Genomic DNA, 20,474 nt, shown 5'->3' with positions numbered 1-20,474 from the left:
ACCTATCATTATTATGAATATGTAATTAGTGACATGGCTTCAACAAATTCATAAACTAATGTAGACACAGTCAAGACAGTTTAAACTTAGCATCAGAAGGGGAATTTAAGCAACTTTGAATGCACCATGGTTTTTGTTACCAGACAAACTGGTCTGAGTATTTCACAAACTGCTGATCTGTTAGGATTCTCACATGCCACCATCTCTAGGGTTTAGAGAGAGTGGTTTGGGAAAGAGAAACTATCCAGAGAGCAGCATTTCTCTGAGCCAAAATGCCTTGTTGATGGCAGAGGTCAGAGGAGAATGACTGGACTGGTTCAAGCTGAAAGGCAAGAAAACTTTTTAAAAACAAGACAGGCAAAAGAGCATCTCTGAATGCACAACGTGTCGAATGAACCATGAAGCAAAATTCATATGAACTCACCAAAATTGGACAGTGGGAAAATGTTGACTGGTTAAATGAGTAGTATCAAAATTTGGCATAAAAACATTAAAGCCACCCAGACCATCAACAACCATGACACATTCAAAGTCACTTAAACCACCTCTCCTCCCCATTCTGATGCTCAGTTTGAACTGCAACTGATTCTCTTGAACCCTGTCAACTTGCCTAACTACATTGGCTGCCGATATGTGACTGGCTGATTATTTGTCAAAAAGCAGTCAAAGAGGTGTACCTAATGAAGTGGTCGGTGTGTAGGTAGATTATAATCATGTTTGACTTAATACCCTAGGATAAGTTCCAAAATCAAGTGAGACCTTAAAAAATTTTGAAAACCACATTACATTCAGTGTTGGAAAGTCAATCATAGGTGTTCAAGTTTACATACAGTATAATAGAGCAAAGCAATGTATCATCACTCATTTGACCAGGAAGAGGTCCATTGAGATTAAAAATATCTTTCACAATAATGTTCATGTCAAGACATTTCTAGGGTTAAACAGCAAGAAGTCATTGGTCAAAGCTCCACAACATGATGCATATTCCTCCATTAAAAAAAAAAATAGGAAAAGAAAAAATGATTTAAAAATAGTTTCCCCAGATATAGTTCATCTTGCAGCGTACCTTGAAAACCTTCCTTTTAGACTCACTTTATAAACACTCAGTAAGAGTACATGCCTTTAGTTTTGAGAATAGGTCTCACAGTTAATACTGTATAACTACTGTATACAGATTAGCCAGATATGGAATACAAGGTGCATTGATGAGTTAAGAGCCCAGGAACTGGTAATGACTCTCAGTGCTCTGTGGCATACAGTATCAAGAGCGTGAATGCAGTTAGAAAATGCACACAGCTTGCATATGCAGGTTCATCCAGAAAAAAATTCTAATATGTAAAAATTTTTTTATTGTGATTTAATTCAAGAATTTAAATTTCCACATATTCTAGATTCATCTCATACAAGTGAATTTTTTTAAGACTGTTTAGTTTCAATCTTTATGATAATGGTTTACAGCTCATGACAATCAAAAATCCACTATCTGAAAGTATTAGAATATCACAAAACATCAATGAAAACAATGATTTCTAATACAGAAATGTTGACCTTCTGGAAAATTATGCTCATTTTGGCACTCAGTCAGTCGCGGCTCTGTTTACACAAATTACTGCATCTATGCAACATGGAATGGAGGCCAACAGTCCCTGGCACTGCTGGGGTATTATGAAGCCCAGGTTGTTAGCAGCCTTCAACTCATCTTTATTGTTGAATCTGGTGTTTCTCATCTTCCTCTCAACATTTCCCCAGAGATTCTCGGGGGTTCAGGTCAGACCAGTTGGCTGGTCAGGCAAACACAGCTACACCATGGTCAGCAAACCAGTTTCTGGTAGTTTTGGCTTCACCGTGGGCAGGTGCCAAGTCCTGCTAGAAAAGGTTGCTTGTGCACCTTTCTGACCCCACTTTTCCCTTCAAGTCAGCTTTCTATGATATGCTTTGCTACAGACTCTGAGGACAGCCTTCCCTTTCAGCACCAACCTTCTATGACTTACCCTTCCTGTGAAGGGTGTCAGTGATTCTCCTCTGGACAATAGAGAGAGTACTTCAGTCTTCCCAATGATTTTGGTTGTGTGTACTGAACCAAAGTGAGAGAAAAAAGGCTCAGGAAACCCCTGTTAATTTGACTTTTACCCAATATTCTGATATTTTAGATATTAGATATTTATTTTTGAGAGCTGTAAGCCATAATCATCAAGACGAAAACAAAATAAGACTTGAAATGTTTCACTTTGTATGAGATAAATCTTGAACACATGGAAATTTAACTGTCTGAAGTAAATCATGGGAAAAAAACGAACTTTATATGATATTCTAATTTTTTTTAGATGTACTAGTATACTGTGTGTGTAACTCTCCGCCCTTTATCAATGAATTGTTCCCTGTGAAACTGTGCTCACACTGCGCCCCCTAGAGGTCTCAGCACACACCAACGTCAGCCCCTACGTGTGAAGGGCAGAGGTGAAATCAGTAATGAAGATTCCGCCACCGGAGCAGCCTGTCTCGCTCACTGTCGCACTTTTTTATTTTTGACCAGAAATTCAAGAGGAAGGTGAGTAAACCTGTCATTTATTCCATTAAGATGTCCCTATATTCTGTCGTGGTGACAGATTATGGTCAGTTTTAAAACCGCTTTGAAAGATAGGATGATGAAAGTGTCCGTAGCTAAGTAGCCACTTAGCCAGTTGAACTTTATATTAGCTTTGTTTAGCCCGCTAGCGCTGACTGAGAAGGACAGCGGTACTAAACACTAAGTTAGCAAAGTTTACTGGCATCGACAAGGTATAAACCGAACATGTTTATACAGCAACATGCTCAATATTCGTGTATGTTGTATTATTTGCATTGTTAAACGATCATTTATGAATAAAATGAGAAAGACAGAATGACCGGCTTCCTCAAATTCTACAGCCCAATCTGCAGTTGGAATTAGCTAGCATGCTAATGCTAACTTGCTAGCAGCAAGTGGCTGACTTCTTCCTCTGTATCGTGGATAATATCACGAATAAACCAGTTTCATATCTCAAATTATGTTAGCCTTTGCAGTTAAAAGTTGTTTTGACAATGGATCATATTCGAGCCCTTCCCCCTCTACAAGTTCCTGTTCGTAGGTTGTTTTGCTAACTTTAGTTAGCTTGTTAAATCTGGGTCAAGACAATCAGGACTCTATTGCAACAGTGCTGGTGACGTTAAATCAGGCGTTTAAACTCAAGTAAAGAGTTGACGTTTTCTACCGTGTTTTATCACCTCGATGTATGTATATAAGCTTTTATTATTTTGGAAAGTTAAAGTTATAGCCGTTTAGTCGGTAGTGACCTGCAGTAGATTAGCATTAGCTGCTGTAGCCTGTGCTGGTGTCAGCTGTGGTCATCCAATCTCTTCTGTGTCATCTACAGGCGTGTTGCATCGCAAACAAACTGCACAAACATGGCTCGTCTGGTAGCTGTTTGCAGGGAAGGGGAAGAGGACTACCCGTTTCTCTCTCGACAGATCCCTCTTTACATCGACGAATCTCTCACGGTAAATTACATTTCTTGTATGTCCACAGCTTGAATGTCCATGAAGTAGCTTACTCATGCATAAGCCTCTTTGTGATCTGGTCTTTATACCCTCCATGAGTTCTCTGAGGGGTTTAATGCAGTCCAGTTAGAATGCTTAACTTATAAAGAGGTGATTAGGGCTGCTCAGTTTTTACAAAAATCGTGATCACTGTGCTTGAGGTTGTGGTTATTAAACTTGATTACTCATTGATTTGACAATGGATACCTCTGCACATGAATCTCAAATGATTCAATAGATTTGTCTCCTTACACTGAGAGGCAGTCGCAACTGTGTAACAATTTCTGCAAATCATTTTGCACAGCGGCAGGTCTGACTCCACAATACAAAAGTAGTTCCCTATTAGGCAGTTTTCACTGAGCACTCTGGTTCAGCTTGTTGCGACATGGTACATGTTTATTTGCGTTTCCTTTGGCAAAAGTAAGAAAGGGTCCCAAATAACTAGCCCGTACCATCCCACTTTTTTGTCATCCTTTCATAGGGGTGCCAAGTTACCTAGCTATCTCAAAAGGTTGGAGCTACACACAATTTGCACTGATGCCACTTTCAGCATGCCACATAGCTGCTCAGCTGGGCAGATTAAAAAAACATGGCTGTCTGCTCTTTGAGAAGTGTATGAAAATGGAAGTACAAAAATATATATTTGGGATATTTGGACTTAACAGATATCCATGGTGTTTTCTGGACTGTCGACATTGATATGTGACCACAAATCAGGTTTCCTGACATTTATATGGACCTGATTTCAAGAACACAAAGCAGAGCCTGAAGGCACAAATCAGCCTGGTTCATCAGTGATGGACATGAAAGGGAATTATGACATTTTGTTAATACAAAGGTTTAGTCTTTCCTAATAAACCTGGATATGTTAATCAGAGTTTGTGGGACTTTTTATACAGGCCTATCACCTAACTCATTGTCATTAGATGCTTTATCACCTAAGATTTTATTTTACTTTTTGGTGATCTGTTGAAATTTAAGGTCTCAATTTTCCTTTAAGGAAAGAGGACCGAGCATAGAGTTGAGTTTAGTTTAAATTCAACACTAACTGAAGGCTTGTGCCGTTATGGCTCCAAACATTTCTATGAACATTTTCCATCAGCTGACGATCTTTACTGACCACAGTTAACATAGTCAAGATGTAGTTGAAATGACAGCACTGTCCAGCTGAAATAAAGCTGTCTGCAGTTTTTTTACTTTCCACTGATGTCTGCAACCAGCAGAGACGTGTGCTGCCTGTGACGATACCACTTCAAAAATAGGAAGTCTATGGCACTCTGTATTGGGAACTTTCTGTTTCCATCATCAAAAATTACAAGCAAAGTCATACACACTGTCAAAGATGCACAAACACACTGGCTACATTTTAACACAGAAGTATCACCAGTATATTTGTGACCCTTAGACACAGTTCAAAAATTTCCTTGCAGTTTTTCATTTCTTTTTTAATGGATTAATTCCCCTTTTACTCCCCTGTCCTATGAAAAATATATATTTTTAAAGTTTTGTCACTTTTTAATTACTACCGATTGTTTTAAAAAAAAACTGAATCAATTGTGTAGTTTTGAGAAAATATTGAAGACTTTGACAAACTTTATATATAATTTACATTAACAATCTTTGATAATCTTTTGACGTCAGATGGTGATGGAATTTTCCGACAGCATCATGGACGTTGACAGCAATGAAATAAATGTGTCTCATTGGAAACAGTTTTCTGAGGTGAGTCATTTTTATTTTCACACTTAAGCTTCTATAAGGATGTATGAATGTATGTGCACTGTTACTGCTCTTCTACTATAAAAGCTGTGAGTTTGTAGTTTTTTTGTTTGTTTTTTTTTTCATTTAACTCATAAAGAAGAATGTGCTAACAGATGTACAATCATGTTCTTTTTAGTATTACTCCAAACTGAAGCAGCAGGACTTGAACATGGCCCTCATGGTGACATCCAGGGAAGTGTACTCTGCTTTATCTCAGCTAGTGCCGTGCGTGGGCTGCAGGCGGAGTGTGGAGCGCCTTTTCTCGCATATGGTGGAATCAGGGAATCCGGCCCTGGAGCCCCTCACAGTGAAACCCACAGGCATGCTCTCTGTCACCAAAACCTGTTTATCAGACGTGAAGAAGCTTTACACCCTCTTCTACATCCATGGGTAAGATACAGAGAAATGTGCAGTGATTCAGTTTCACTGCCAAATCAGTCCAACAGTGTGTACTAACAGAACATCCAAGACAGATTCTAATTAAATTTTAAAAAAGAGCTTTTTGTTTGTCAGAAACAGAGAGAACAAAACTTCCAATATGTGATATCTAACAATAATGATGCTCTGTGTTGAAAAGCTATCTAACGGTATACTGTTGCTCTGAGTTACATCGGGTAATGCATGAAGTGACCTTTTTTCTCATTTACTGTCAAATGTAGGAAACAGATAAATTACACTATGGTACAAAGAGTTCTAAGTAAAGCTTGGATTTTGATAAAAGCACACGTTCTTCTTTCTTTCAGGTCAAAGTTAAATGACATGATTGATGCCATTCCAAAAAGTAAAAAGAACAAACGATGCCAGTTGCACTCCTTAGACACACACAAACCGAAGCCTTTGGGGTGAGTAATATGAGTAATAACATCTTTTTTTATTTCCTTTCTCTGAACGACATGTCGGCCAAGGGCGTTTGATTGTGGAGAAAGATGGTTGATATTGTTTTTAAGATGATAATAATATAGAAAAAAGTTTTATTTTTGCTGTGAGGCTAAATATTTTAGACAGACAAAAAAAAATACAGGGTTAAGCTCTAACTCTGTCTTGCTGTCTTCTTCTTCATTCTTCTTTTTTTCTTCATGTGGGTTTTTAGAGGTAGTCAGCATCCAAAAACTTTGCACCATTCCTAAGATTGTTAAACTCTTTATACTTTTTGGTTACCATGTGCTTTAAACAAGACACTATCTGTTATATTTTCATGTTCGATAGTACTGGAAGGAACCAAACATTTGAAGAGAAAACAAATATATACTTGTATTTCCATCTTTAAGATGTCACAAGGGCTTGAAATTGAGGCAGAGGTGGTACCATTCTGATCAGGTGCACTTTAACTTTCTAGTGGGGTCCGGGGCATGCTTCCCTGTAGAAATGTGTGGGTTTTAAAGTTAATAGAATCAGTCTGGTGCCATCTGAAAGGAATATTAAGAGGCTAAATCAATAAGACATGTTTTTCCACTTTAAACAGTGTTGTGCTCTTGTAGTAATACAACTAAAGATGCACCAATACCAGATTGGCCAGTTCTAATTTCCAGCTGTCACTGGTCTGACCTCCTGATTAAGATTTTGAATGATACACATTTTTGTCCCTAAAAATTGTTATTTACATCAAAAAGCTTTTTTTTTAACACTTTCTTTAATGAATGTTCAATTTTATATACATGATACAAAAACTGGTCATATATGTCATGTGACCTCACCCTCCGAGTTTTTTTTTTTTTTTTTTTTTTTTCTCAAAGGCTCTTCCCTTTCCCAAATGCTGTCTATGAGTGGTTTTCCAGATGGATGTGTGAAACAAATCCATCTGGCGTGCCAGGTTAGGCATGATGTGTTTCTTTTTGAGATCTTGTAGCCTACTTCACGTTGTCTGACAGGTTCTATTTAAGTGATTTCTTGATTCAACAAATCTGGTGATAATCAGGCCTGGGTGTGGCCTATGAAATTGAACTAAGCTTTCCAAAAACCATGGTTAACCCCTGTTGACTCATTATTTAAGGGGGGAGGTGATTTTTTTCACATAGGGCGAGAAAGGTTGAATTTTTTCCCTCTTAATAAGTAAAATCATCATATAGAAAAAGCATTTTATATCTACATGGATTGTCTTTGTAAGATACTAAAATTGGTTCGATGATCTGAAACATTTAAGCATGATAAATATGCAAAAAGGAAACATGAATCAGGAAAGGGGGCAAATACTTTTCTTACGGCACTGTACGTTGTCTTCTTCATCATCCCCTTCTTCTTTGTTTTGTCCTTCTTTGTCTTATCGTTTTTTTCTTCTTTTCATCCCCTTCTTCATCTTCTTTGTCTTCTCCTACGTCTTCTTTTGTGGTGATATTTAAATATTTTTGCAACAAAAATGTTGTATCACTTCACTTCTTCATACTACTTCCTCTTGGACACTGAAAATGAGAAGTAACAATTCCATTTGGTGGTCGGTTTCTATTTCATTAAATATAAAACTTTAGCACTTTAGGATTTAGCACTATGATAAATGCCTTTTTTGATTTTGAAGCTGTGTAGGTTGTGTCTACAGTCTGTTCAATAAGCTTATCCATGTATGCAACTTTGACCATGGTTATGGTTTTATTGCATCAGGAGTCATACTGTATGATTTTTGTCAGGTCTAAAATATTTGCAATTTCATAGAGTAGCTATAGAATGTGAAAAATTGCTGCAAATTTTGGCAGTTTCTTTTTGTTTTCAGTTAGTCTTTTTCTCATCAGCAGTCACAATAAACTGCCTAGATAATCTTTGTTATGATAAATTCAAATCCAAGAAAATTGTCTTGTTAGTTGTTAGGATTCAAGCTCAATAAACGAAACAGGAGTGGCTTTAGTTCTTCTCACACTGATAATTATACAGTCATATAAACCCATTCATTAACTCTTGTCTCTGTAAACTGTGCTGTAATGTTTGGATACATCTTTCTGTTTCAAATACTTATTCAGTGCTTTGGGACAAACAGTTATAGCTGTAATGACATTATTCAGCTGACAATATCAGGCATAGTTCATAGTTAAACTTAGCCATTTGTGCTGGATTATTGCAAGCATAATGGAGTGCTAAAATACTGTGTACTGGACCTTTAAATTTACCATACAGACAGAAATGAGGCTTAAAATGAATGGTTATGCATATTTAAAAAACTTTAAAGGTATGAAACTTTTTTGCATGCAAGTGTTTCTGCGCCAGTAAAGTTACACAAGGTCTAAGAGATTGTAGAACAGAAAAAAAATTGCATGTTTGCTTACAGGGGAAGTTGGATGGACGTTTGGGAGCTCATGTCTCAGGAGTGCAGGGACGAGGTGGTCCTCATCGACAGTGCTTGTCTTTTAGAGACCCTGGAGACATACTTGCGTAAACACAGGTAATCTTTGTGGCCATCCAAGCCTTATTTCCTCTCTCTTATGTTTTGTGTGAGGTTTAAAAAGAGCCGCATCGATATCTTGTCTGCAGGTTTTGCACTGACTGCAAGAATAAAGTGCTGAGGGCGTACAACATCCTGGTGGGAGAGCTGGACAGCAGTAAAGAGAAGGGCTACTGTGCTGCCTTATATGAGGGGCTATGCTGTTGCCCTCATGAGCGCCACATCCACGTGTGCTGTGAGACGGACTTCATCGCTCACCTCCTCGGAAGGGCTGAGCCAGAGTTTGCAGGAGGCTATGAGTAAGTAAAGTAATTAACTCTACAGGCTGCAGCGTTCATTTTCAACATAATGGAGTCAGCATTACACCATATTTTCATGTGTTTCTCTAAGACGCAGAGAGAGACATGCCAAGACCATTGACATTGCACAGGAGGAGGTCCTGACCTGTCTGGGCATTCACCTGTATGAGCGGCTGCACAGAATCTGGCAGAAGCTACGAGCAGAGGAGCAGACCTGGCAGATATTGTTTCATTTAGGGGTTGATGCATTACGCAAAAGCTTTGAGGTAACATCAGTTTAAACTTAAAACTTACTTATCAGATAATGAAACTTTTACAACTGTAGAATCAAGTTTGTGTTTTGATGGCTTTAGATGGCAGTGGAGAAGATGCAGGGGATCAGCCGGCTGGAGCAGTTTGTGGAGGAGCTGTCTGAGGAGGAGAGAGCCAAAGAGCTGAAGCAGGAGAAAAAGAGGCAAAAGAGAAAAAATCGACGGAAAAACAAATGTGGATTTGACATATCTGAACAGGAGGCAGATGACAAGGAGAAAACAGATGAGGTGATTTTAATACATTAACGTCCTTTCAAAGCCTTTATGTACTTTGACGTAAAGCAACACATATGTTTGGTTCTATTTAAACCTGGCCCATTTGTGTTTTTTAGGGTTCTCTTGAGTCTGTGGAGGGCTCATGCAAGGTCTGCGGCAGCCAGGATGAGGAAGAGGAGGAGGCTGTGTTTGATGAAACGGCCACCAATGACAGCACTTCTTGTAACTGCACAGACGGCACCAAACAGAGTAAAAAATGCACACAGATAACTGTTGTAACAATGTATATTCACTTTGACTCACACAGTTTATATTTTGTGCAATTTGGTGTTTTTTAATCTAAAGTGGGCTTCACAGTTGCAACCAGTGTACTAGTAAAAAAAAGCTAAGGTGTATATTTTTATGGCTATATGATGTATCTAAAGCTTTATGGCAGACATTCACTGTCATAACTAAAAGTGCTGCCACCACTATCACCCACGGCACACAGGACCCAATGTGACTGAAAATTCACAACAGGATTCATTTCAATAACCTGACACACCAGGTAGACTGTTTCATAGTTGCATATATCTGCATTAATATGTTTCACATTCATCTGTAAAAAGCTCCCATAGAAAGCATTTCGGAGGGGTAGAACTTTGAAAAATTCTTGGAAGGTGATTGGAGGAACATTCTATCTGTCACATTCATGGCGGGCCAATCAGAGTACAATACATGCTCTTCTCCTGAGCTGTCATAGTTGTGAATGGCCCATCAGGAGATGTGCGAAAACATCTGCCAAGACAAGCTTTCAGTGTGACTCTTGGTACTTGAAGTCCTCCAGACTCTGGGACCTAGAAGAGTGGAGAGGCACAGAATCCATGTTGCTTGTAGTCCAGTGTGAAGTTTCCACAGTCAGTGATGATTTGGGCTGCCATGGCAACTGCTGGTGTTGGTCTACTGTGTTTTCTGAAGTCTACAGTCAACGCAGCCATCTACCAGGACATTTTAGAGCACTTCATGCTTCCTTCTGCTGACAAGCTTCATGGAGATGCTGATTTCATTTTCCAGCAGGACTTGGCACCCGCCCACACTGCCAAAGGTACTAAAAGCTGGTTCAATGACCATGGTGTTACTGTGCTTGATTGGCCAGCAAACTGGCCTGACCTGAACCCTATAGAGAATCTATGGGGTATTGTCAAGAGGAAGATGAGAGACACCAGACCCAACAATGCAGATAACCTGAAGGCCGCTATCAAAGCAACCTGGGCTTCCATTACACCTGAGCAGTGGTACAGGCTGATCGTCTCCATGCCAGGCCGCATTGATGCAGTAATTCATGCAAAAGGAGGCCCAAACGAGTATTGAAGGCATAAAAATGAACATACTTTTCAGAAGCCTGACATTTCTGTTTAAAACATTTTAGATTGATCTCATGTAATATTCTATTTTTTTGAGACACTGAATATTGGGTTTTCTTATCTGAAATCCATAATCATCAATATTTCAAGAAATAAAGGCTTGAAATATTTGACTCTATGTGTAAAAAGTCTATATAATATGAGTTTCACTTTCAGAAAAGAGGGACAAAAAATAGTGAACTTTTTCATTATATTCTAATTTTTTGAGATGTACCTGTATTTATCAGATTTAAAGGCAAATATCACAATTCATTTGTAGTCATTTTAAAGTAGCCCTGTCACCTAAACTTACAAAGCAGATGAATTCGCCCATTTCTGTGTTTCTTACTGCCAAATCCATCTTGCAAAGCTCCCATCTGAACCGTTTGGATTCGGTTAGAAAGTGACAAGACCAATTAGCGCCAAGGGGAATTACTCCCGGTGTGGCAGAATCGTGATATATGCAAGCAGCGAGAAGAAGCCGGGCAATTATGGCGGAGGACATTAGCATGAATGCTGCTAAGGTGTAAGTTTTATCAGAACTTCACATTACTTCATTCAAAGAAGAACAAGAACACCTTGATAACTGCTACATCACATGTTTTGTTGCTCTGATTGGCCCGTAAAGATGCGACAGACTGAACGTTCATCCAATCACCCTCCGAGTTTTTTTTTTCAAAGCCTCTGCCCTTTCCCAAACGCCATCTGTCAAAGGTTTTCCAGATGGAAGTGTGAAACAAATCCATCTGGTGTGCCAGGTTACCTTTCACCCAGTATTAAAGTAAAATGTCTAACACAGTTCATATTGCTAGGAATTAAACCAGTTTGATCTTGATGGCCATTTTGTTTCAAAAAAAATACTGTTCAGAAGTAAATAGGCTTTAAATAGTTTGTGTTTTTCATTGTGTTTCTGCAGACTTGTCCCCTCACAGTAATGGTAGTGACTGTGGCTATTCTTCGAGTATAGAGGGCAGTGAAACAGGCTCTCGAGAAGGTTCTGATATCGCCTGCTCTGAAGGAATATGCAACCATGATGAAGCAGGTCTGCTTTTACCAGCTCTAATGTGCAGCTCTAATTATGCTTTTAACGTAATTTAAATGTGCTCTATGGTTTCTTGGGGCCTTTTTTGTTAATGTGATTTATTTACTCTGTGCAGGAGATGACTCAAACACCCATCACTGTGCTGAAGACAAGGAAGAGGATGCGATAGACAGCTGTGTGGACTGCTGGACACACACTGAGGAAAACAGTCAATGCAAGAGTAAAAAGAATAAAAGGAAGGGCAAGGGTTTATGCAACAATCAGGTGAGTGGAGCAGTTGTAGAAGCTGCATGCTGTATGCCCAATCTTAAAGATTTGTTTGAATTAAAATATGCATGTTTCTGCAGGGACATAAAGCTGAAGGTTGCACGTCAGATGGAAACACGACAGGACACAGTCCACTGTCACGCTCTTGCAGAACCAAAGAAATCTTCTCCTCCTCATGTGGTGACACACTTGCCAACATTGCACTACGATCACCATGTACAGCTCATCAGAAGAACCTCAGCTGTAACGCAAGCCCTGCAGAAGCTAACATCAGTCTGGTGGAACTGCTGGTGAGTGGGAAATGTTTGAAGTAGTTTTACAGGAGACATTCTGTCTTTTTGTGAAGGAACAAGCACTGCTGCAGCTATTAAGTTTTATAATAGCTATCTTGTGCTAAACCATGTTGGTGAGTCATAAACTGGGCATTAAAACTCATCACAGCAGGGCTTTGTAACTTTACCTTCAGAAAAATGTCTCTTGGTGAAATGAAATCTAGTTATGCTTTGAAGATATGAGGAACCTGCATTGTTTTAATTTTGCTCCTAATTTTAACTGAATGGGCGTTACATGTGAAATACAAGACTAAAAGGTAGTATTGCATGTTGTTTTTGGTTCACTTGCCAAGCTTATATGAGGTCCATTTAACCTGTATTTTTTTCAATTGCCAGTAGATGACCACTGCATATGCCAGTAGAAGTTAGATTACATTGACCAAGATAAGAAAATGGTGTCATTCTCAGCTGGTTTATTACCTGAAGGTCTATTTGCATGAGATTCAGCTTGCTTAGGGTAATTTGTAATAATTGCAGAGGATGACTGTGTCTTTAAAGTGTTTCTTACGGCTTTACTGTAGCTCAAATCCTGTAAGAAAGCTCAATGTGGTAAAATGCCTCTATTCATATGCACATTTGCACTTACCAATCTTTTCACTGTACTCAAATGCAACAGCTGATCTCTGTGTTGCTGAGGATTGTTTTTGATGCATATAGTGACAATCCAAAGCAAACAGAGTGCAGAACAGCAAAGAATTAGCTACAGAAAATGTAAGAAAAACAGCTTAAGAGAGTTTATATTTAACATGGAATTTAAGTTTCTACTTTTACCCAGTGCTCAGAGCAGGGCAGGTGGGGATTGTTCATGATGGTGGATGAGTCTATTACAGTTACAGTACAAAAAAAAAAATTATCATTACATTGACAATACATTGACTTTTGTATATAATTTAAACACAATTGTGCAGTGCTTTATTTATTATAGCTATCATGCAGCACCTTGTTGTTTTCCATCAGAAATGTCGGTTTATTTGAGTATATGTCTGACTTTGCTTATGTGCCGGACTAAATTCTGACGTCAGGGGGTAATTCATAAATTCCAGAGGTTCACAGGTGAACTTGTACCGCACAAATATGCTTTAGAAAACATTTTCTTGTGAAATTTATGCTCTCAGATAATTTTTTTTTTTTTGTTATTCTGTACTGCACAATGCTCATTCAGTAAATCTGGGTTTCATCGTCATTGCCATCAAAGTATGCTTCTGGGCTTAGCTACCTTTGATTGTCAAGTTGCCAATAAGGTTAAGGTGGGTCAGCCAAGGTAAACGTGAAGCAGCAAATATCACACCTGGCTCAAAGAAAAAAAGATTGCAATGAAAAAAATGCTACATCTAATGCATCAAATATACTCAACAAACTAAGGGTTGATATCTTTGTTACTTCATCAACTTCTTGTGTTCTCTATGTAACCTGCTGCGTTTTTCTTTTTTTCTTACTCTCACAGGATGACTCAGAAGTGGCTTCAGATGAGGAGGACTGTCTGACACAGGATGAAATTCAGGCATTTCTAGAAAGAAACCAGTCCTTCTACAACAACCGCCACCAGTACCGACAGCTCCTGAAAGAGAAATTCACCAATTACTGCCGCTCCAATGAGCGGAGTAAACCTGTCTGTGGAAAATGGTTCGCCACCACCAGTGTCAACTAACTGCATTAAATTCATCTCCCCACTGGAGGAAATCACTCGTGACCACTGCTGCAACGTCTTTAGGAAAATAATTCTGAAGTCCTTTGGTGTATGGTTCAGTCATTTCTCCTTTTTAAAGCAAATGTGATTCTGTTGCTCTCTATCTCTCTTTTACACTCGCACACAAACACCCTTTTTCATCTCGTTACTCAGCCACGTTCTTCTCACCTGTGATTGTTCTCTTTGACCAAGCCTAGCTCTGTGTTGTTGGTCTTCTGTAGGGTCATTGGGTCAGAGCATGGTGGAATCAGTAATCAAGCTTTGCAAGCTGTGACATTAGGGACAAATTTTTAGGAGTCTTATTTTATGTATTGTTGGTTTTTTTCTATTCTGTTTCTCTCTGGTGACACTTCAGTGTAGTGGTAAAGGTTGTACCATTAAATGTGTACAGAAATTCTAAACATAGAGATTTTACAAAGAATAAACATCCATTTGTAATGAGGACTTGGATGTGATGTCAAGAGCGCAATGTGCAAAATTTACTAAATAAAGAATATTTATTAATATGCATTCTTGTTGTTTTTTTAACAGTACTTTTGTTTTCACATGTATACATGCTTAAACTTAAAAAGACTTCTAACCTTTGCTGTGAGTTTCTTTCTCACCACATCTCTCTGCTTATAATGGTAAAAGTTTCTCAGCCATTTAGAGTTTACTTAAAGTCAAAATGATAGGAGCAAAAGGATTTTTCATTGTCTTAAACAACCTCTAGTCTATTGTTAAACTTTTAGCTGGTCTCCATTGATCAGTATTTACCTCAAGTCTCCATGCTGAAGTAGGTATGTGGATAATTATCCACAACTTTAAAAAAAAAAAAAAAAATTCCACTGAGCTGTATTTTTTATCCAAACCACCCAGGCCTTTTGTTTTTCTCCTGTAAAGTCCCGACAACTGATTTCTTTGCACAAAGCCCACCATGATGTAGGTTGTTCATTTCTACATTAGGAGGATACAAACACAAAACTGTAACCTTAGGTTCTATAGGCACAGCAAACATTTGCAACCATTTTATGAATCAAACTATCACCTCACCTCAAAGGGTTCTCTCATTTTTTTAAATTGATGGTTTGTTTTGATCATAGCATATAGATACCACAGTTAATTCTTTATTTTTGTAATTCTTGAGCCACTTTCTCTGGCTTTTACTGCTTTTTGAATGATTATAAACTAAAAACACTGGCTTCATTCTAAAATCCATCATCACCATTGTTTAAAGAAGCAGCTGTTTGTTCACCACTCAAAAAATTCAAGGAACATATCCAATTCTAATTGTTTTATCACGGAAACAGCAAAGCTTAGACTTAATGGTAAACCAGCAAAGCTACTTTTAAATGGTGGTTCCTTTAATGTTTTGCTCTCTGTGTTTCATATTACAAGTCAGAAACCAAACCTTTAAGGTAATAATTACAAGCCTAAACTGGTCCAGTGGTTCCCAGCTTTTTTCCTTTACAAACTGCTTTGACAATAAGAAGAATCACAAGTAGGATAAAGCATAATAATAGCATTAAGAGCACAACAAGAAAGACAAAACCCTAACTACGGAACGACCCATAGAAAACAGCCAACAATGCAACTTTAACATCATAATAACCTAGGAGACTGATTATATTATACACATTATGTATGTTCTGTGGCAAAGAACGCCTTCAAATTGTTTCTCCATTAGCTATGATTGCTTTTTGAAAGGTCTCACATTTGTTTTGTCTCTGATTTAAACAACCCCTGCTACTGCAACCCTTAATGTCTGTCGGAAATTGGACTTCAGTCAGACAGGATAAGAATTAGAGATTTACACAGTTGCTGCAGTGGCAAATTCAGCAATTTCTGGGCCCTAGGTGAACACAGGTATGGGGCCCTCCAGATCCATTGTTCACCCCTCTTTAAAATTCTTACTTTTTTCCCCCCAAGATTTATTTTGGGCATTTTTGTGCCTTTATTTTGATAGAGGCGGACAGTAACCTGGCACGCCAGATGGGAAACCACTCATAGACAGCATCTGGGAAAGGGCAGAGCCTTTGAAAAAAACCTAGAGGGTGATTGGATACACATTCGGTCTGTCACTAACCTGGCATACCAGATTGATTTGTTTTACATATCCGCCAGTGAGAACCATGGAAACTTGTGTATCCATCTGCTTTGCAGGGTTAGAAGGACAGAGGATAGAGACGGAAACAGGGCTGAGAGTGGGGGGGGGGGGGGGGGGGATGCGGTCAAGGAATCGAGCCCCAGCCCCCACACGCCTTAAACCACTAGGCGACCTGCACCCCCTCTTTAAAATTCTTATTTGTCAGAGAAAATTGTACTCGTAGCTTGATGTAAAACCAGCCCCCAAAAGCTGTTTAGCAATGTTTGTATAAAAATGTCCAGGTGGATTCAAATGTCTATTTGGGTATTCTAAATGGACATCTGGTAACCAAATAACATCAGAGCTATGTAATACTAAGTTTGCATGTTTATTTCAGTCACAAATGAAAATTTACTTTACTTAACTTTGTTCCATTCTGGATTTTTCCCCTCTATTTTGGTCATGTTTAACCAACCAAAACAAGATAAGATATTCCTTCTTTAGTCCTGCATGAGGACTCAAACCTCTCTCAAAGTGACCAAATATATATCTATTTGTTAATGTATTTGTATAATATTCATTATAAAGATTAAATAAAATAACAGTTACACCAGCTGACTTTGTTCTGGTGTTTTTCAAATGGAAAAGTAGAAAAAAAAATAATTACACTAATATTTATAATTCACACTAATATTTATATGTTATCATTTAAAGCTTTAGTGAGACTATGACATGACCAAGTTTACTTTATATTTTGCGCCTTCAATGAGTCTGTTAACTCCTTAAAATTTTAAATGACAAGAATACAGGCATGTGCTGGAGAAAGTGTTAAGTTAGACTGTGTTCATTGGGCCCCTATTATTCCAGGGCCAAAGCAATTGCCTACATTTGTCTGGTGGTAAAGTCCGCCTTTGCACAGTTGTATTCCGGTAGATGGCGGTACATAACCACATGAAGCAGTCCAGGCCTCAGGGCTCAAAAAGAAAGTGGGAGGTGATGTAAACCAAACATTTCCACAGGACCGGGCTGTTCATATTTCATCCAGAGGAGCGCATGGATCCGAGCTCAGGCACACTGCCCGCCGCTGTCTTGGATGCTGCACGGATTGAGACTGGAGGCTGCTACATCCCTACATTTGAACACATAGCGAATAATACTAGTTGCTACATTTGTGACAGGCTTAACTAAGACGATAAGGGTAGATCTTGGGAACTGCTGTTTTGTGTATTTTCCCGGTGTAAGCGGTGTGGAGGAGATGGAGCGGTGGAAAGGCAGAGTGGCCCTGGTGACTGGCGCCTCTGTGGGGATTGGAGCGGCTGTAGCTCGGGCACTGGTCCAGCAGGGCATGAGGGTTGTCGGATGCGCTAGGAGTGTCGACAAAATAGAGGTGGGCTGTTTAATTTTATATTTTCAACTGCTGTTAAATAAACCGCTTCGGTGAACAGAAGAAGCTAGCCCCGTTAGAGTAACAGCAAACTAGCTAACAAACGGTAACTGCTAGCTAACGTTAGCTTTACAACTTCAGTTGGAAACCTTCAACGTAAACGTTAGAGCTAAGGAGGAAGGGTTAGGGTTTGTTTAATTTATTTAATGGGTAGAAATGTGCAAATAAGAAAGGGGATATGTTTAGTAGAATAAAACCTGAAAATTAAATAGCATTGGTGGCTTTATGATGATATAACATTTAAATGTATTAACCTGCTAGCTAACGTTAGCTTTAAAACTTCAGTTAGGAACCTGCAGCTCTAACTGTAAAGCTAATATGGGTAGTGTCTACTGATTAAATGTTTTTGTTTTTTTACGAAGGGCCGTATTATTTCTCCATTTAACACGAGTGAATTTAAAACCTAGAAAGAGAAGAAGTAGGTCTACAGATATTAAGGATAAAAACAAAGGTGAAATGCCAAACCAAGTAGCAGCAATTTACTGTACCTGGTTGTAAAGTGGGAAAACAAAAAGTTATAAAGGGTAAGCAAGTTGGTTTTTTTTTAACGTTCTTTATCTAATGCAATTTCTCAACAAACAAGCAATGAATCATTCTATAGTAAAACAAACACAATATCTGGTAGGTTAAAGTAAGGCTTAACAATTTTGAAATAATCTATTATTTTGACTAATTGCAAATTTAATATGCATTGTTATATTGAAAGGAATGATGATTTTACATCTTTCTCATTTTTAATAACACAAAACTATACAAAACAACGAAAGTACGATTTTTTTGCATTTATTCTAGACATTTTAATACATCTATGCCTCAAAAAATGTATGAAACGTTAGGAAAAAGAAATATTTCATGTTCTGTGATATGAAAATTGAAGTAGGACATTAAATCAAAGCCATATTTTGATGAATTGCCAAGCCATATTCCCCATATAAAGGGTATGTCTACTTAAAAAAGATAATGCTAGCTTTTTTTATTCCTATCAGGAAGAAGTCAGGTGTGGCTGCATGCTTGTAAACTGACTTATTATCTATTGCCCCATTAATTATTAAAGTATTACAAATTAGGGTTTCCACAATACTAGATTTTAAATGTAGATATGATACTAGTAAAACTCAAAAAGCCTTGCTACTTGTTTCAATACCACAGTAACAAAAATATAACCTCTAGACATCCATTATTGGCAGATTTCTCATCTTTAAAAACCAAAAGTTGCAGGTAACCTCTTGCACACTATTTAATGCCTCTCTTGTCAATGTATTTCTGCAGTTTAGACAATGTTTTCTCTCTTTTCCCTTGAGGCAGCGTGTGGTTACAAATATAAATTAGGGTCAGTGTGGTTTATTGAGTTTCATTGCTTTTCAGTGCTGTTGATTATTATGTTTAAAGATTGTATCTTATATGGTAGACTATTGCATTTTTTAAAACTTTTGCCCCCAAAGTGCCTGTCAAGGAAAAAGCTCGCCCTTGTGCAAATGTATTTGATGGCCCCTGATGTATCGAGTACAACATCTCTGCTGCAAAAATGTTTTATTTTAATCTAAACTTAGATTAATTTCCTAGCCCTAGTATTTGGTATCATAAGGATTAAAATATCAAACATTTTTTCTCACCTTACATATGTGAAAAAATCTTACTGCTGTTTAACATCAGTTTAGAAAGAAAAACTGTTGCCTGCAGGGCCAGCAGCGTAATGAGAAATATAAACCCAAACTAAATCCTCAATTTCTACTGTTGCTTATTTCTCACATGAATATTTCAGGGGTATTATTTAAATATTTTTCCCCCCATCCTGAGAGACTATTTGATGGCTTATATTCCCAACAACAAAATAAAGCAAAGATGATGCTCTTCAAACAGCAGCTGTCAGCATATCACCACGTCCATAATCTGGTGTAATCTCTTTCATTAATATATTTGTCATTAATCCTTGCAGGGAAAATAATTTTCTATTGGCTGTATGTGCCAAGTTAGGTCAAAGGTCGGGGTCAGCAGCAGACCAACACGAACAGAGGATTCACTGTCTTTATGGCACCAATTTGTCATATGAAATTATACCTAAAATGAGTGTTGAGAGGGGCATGTGTGGGCCAATCTGCCATCCTTCATTTCTCTGCCAGCGTTAAACTGTCTGTCAGCTTGCCACAGCTTACAAAAGGTGTCAGTGAATGCTAGTAAGTCTTGTATGAATGTCAGGGTCACTATATGGCAGAGCAGCTGATTCACCTAATGTGGTGGTTTGTGGATTAACTCCAGGCTCCAGTTTTCATATTGAAGTGTCCTTATGTGAGACACTTGACCAAAAATTTCGGAGAAAGAGATGGCTGATCATTGTTTGTGTGTGTCTGAATGGCTCAAATTAGACTCAGAATTGCAGGTTTCCACCTTGTTTTGCTGCCATCAATGTATTTGAGAGAGTTGATAGGCTGAAAGGGACTAGAAGGCAGAGAGTGATCAAAAGACTAGAGTACAGATGTACTGTTCATTCACTATTTTTTGAGGTTGTCAAAGTTTGACATTCTTAGATATTTTTTATTTAACCAGGTGTTTGTACACAATACAATCTTGATTATTTGCAAGAATGATTAAGAAAGTATCAAAAAGCTTTAAAAAATCAAAAGACAGGTGCATAGGAGAGGATTGAATCCATTATGATTTTCTGGCGAACTCATACACAGTGCCTAATGTACTTGTGCCATTTGGACTCCTGTATTTTTGATGATTGAAAACAACATATTAATCAAAAATG

General features: G+C 38.2%; 2 protein-coding genes across 2 annotated transcripts in view; both read left to right on the top strand.

Moving 5' to 3' along the window:
• Positions 1-2,450: 2,450 nt before the first annotated feature.
• On the top strand, positions 2,451-14,722 carry ggnbp2 (gametogenetin binding protein 2). Its single transcript, XM_041802203.1, has 14 exons — positions 2,451-2,548; positions 3,393-3,516; positions 5,197-5,277; positions 5,453-5,706; positions 6,060-6,158; positions 8,567-8,680; positions 8,770-8,979; positions 9,071-9,245; positions 9,333-9,518; positions 9,623-9,755; positions 11,805-11,930; positions 12,046-12,194; positions 12,278-12,487; positions 13,974-14,722. Exons 2-14 carry the CDS (start codon positions 3,424-3,426, stop codon positions 14,175-14,177), a joined length of 2,034 nt encoding a protein of 677 aa, XP_041658137.1. The 5' UTR covers positions 2,451-2,548; positions 3,393-3,423; the 3' UTR covers positions 14,178-14,722.
• A 2,614-nt stretch (positions 14,723-17,336) lies between these two features.
• dhrs11a (dehydrogenase/reductase 11a) overlaps positions 17,337-20,474 on the top strand; it is a 35,776-nt gene continuing 32,638 nt past the window's right edge. Inside the window, exon 1 of the mRNA XM_041800732.1 lies at positions 17,337-17,668. Within this exon, the coding sequence (XP_041656666.1) occupies positions 17,537-17,668 (132 nt within the window). The 5' untranslated portion in view covers positions 17,337-17,536. The remainder of the gene's footprint in view (positions 17,669-20,474) is intronic.

The sequence above is a fragment of the Cheilinus undulatus genome, linkage group 12 (genome assembly GCF_018320785.1).
Source record: "Cheilinus undulatus linkage group 12, ASM1832078v1, whole genome shotgun sequence".
NCBI lineage: Eukaryota > Metazoa > Chordata > Actinopteri > Labriformes > Labridae > Cheilinus > Cheilinus undulatus.
This window is presented reverse-complemented; position numbering and strand designations above follow the sequence as displayed.

What these genes read in the sequence shown, in the direction of transcription:
- ggnbp2 (XM_041802203.1), top strand. Translation starts at nt 3,424, where the DNA reads ATGGCTCGTCTGGTAGCTGTTTGCAGGGAAGGGGAAGAGGACTACCCG. An exon ending in ATGCAACCATGATGAAGCAG is followed by an intron (nt 11,931 to 12,045) that starts GTCTGCTTTTAC and finishes TACTCTGTGCAG; the next exon opens with GAGATGACTCAAACACCCAT. An exon ending in AGGGTTTATGCAACAATCAG is followed by an intron (nt 12,195 to 12,277) that starts GTGAGTGGAGCA and finishes ATGTTTCTGCAG; the next exon opens with GGACATAAAGCTGAAGGTTG.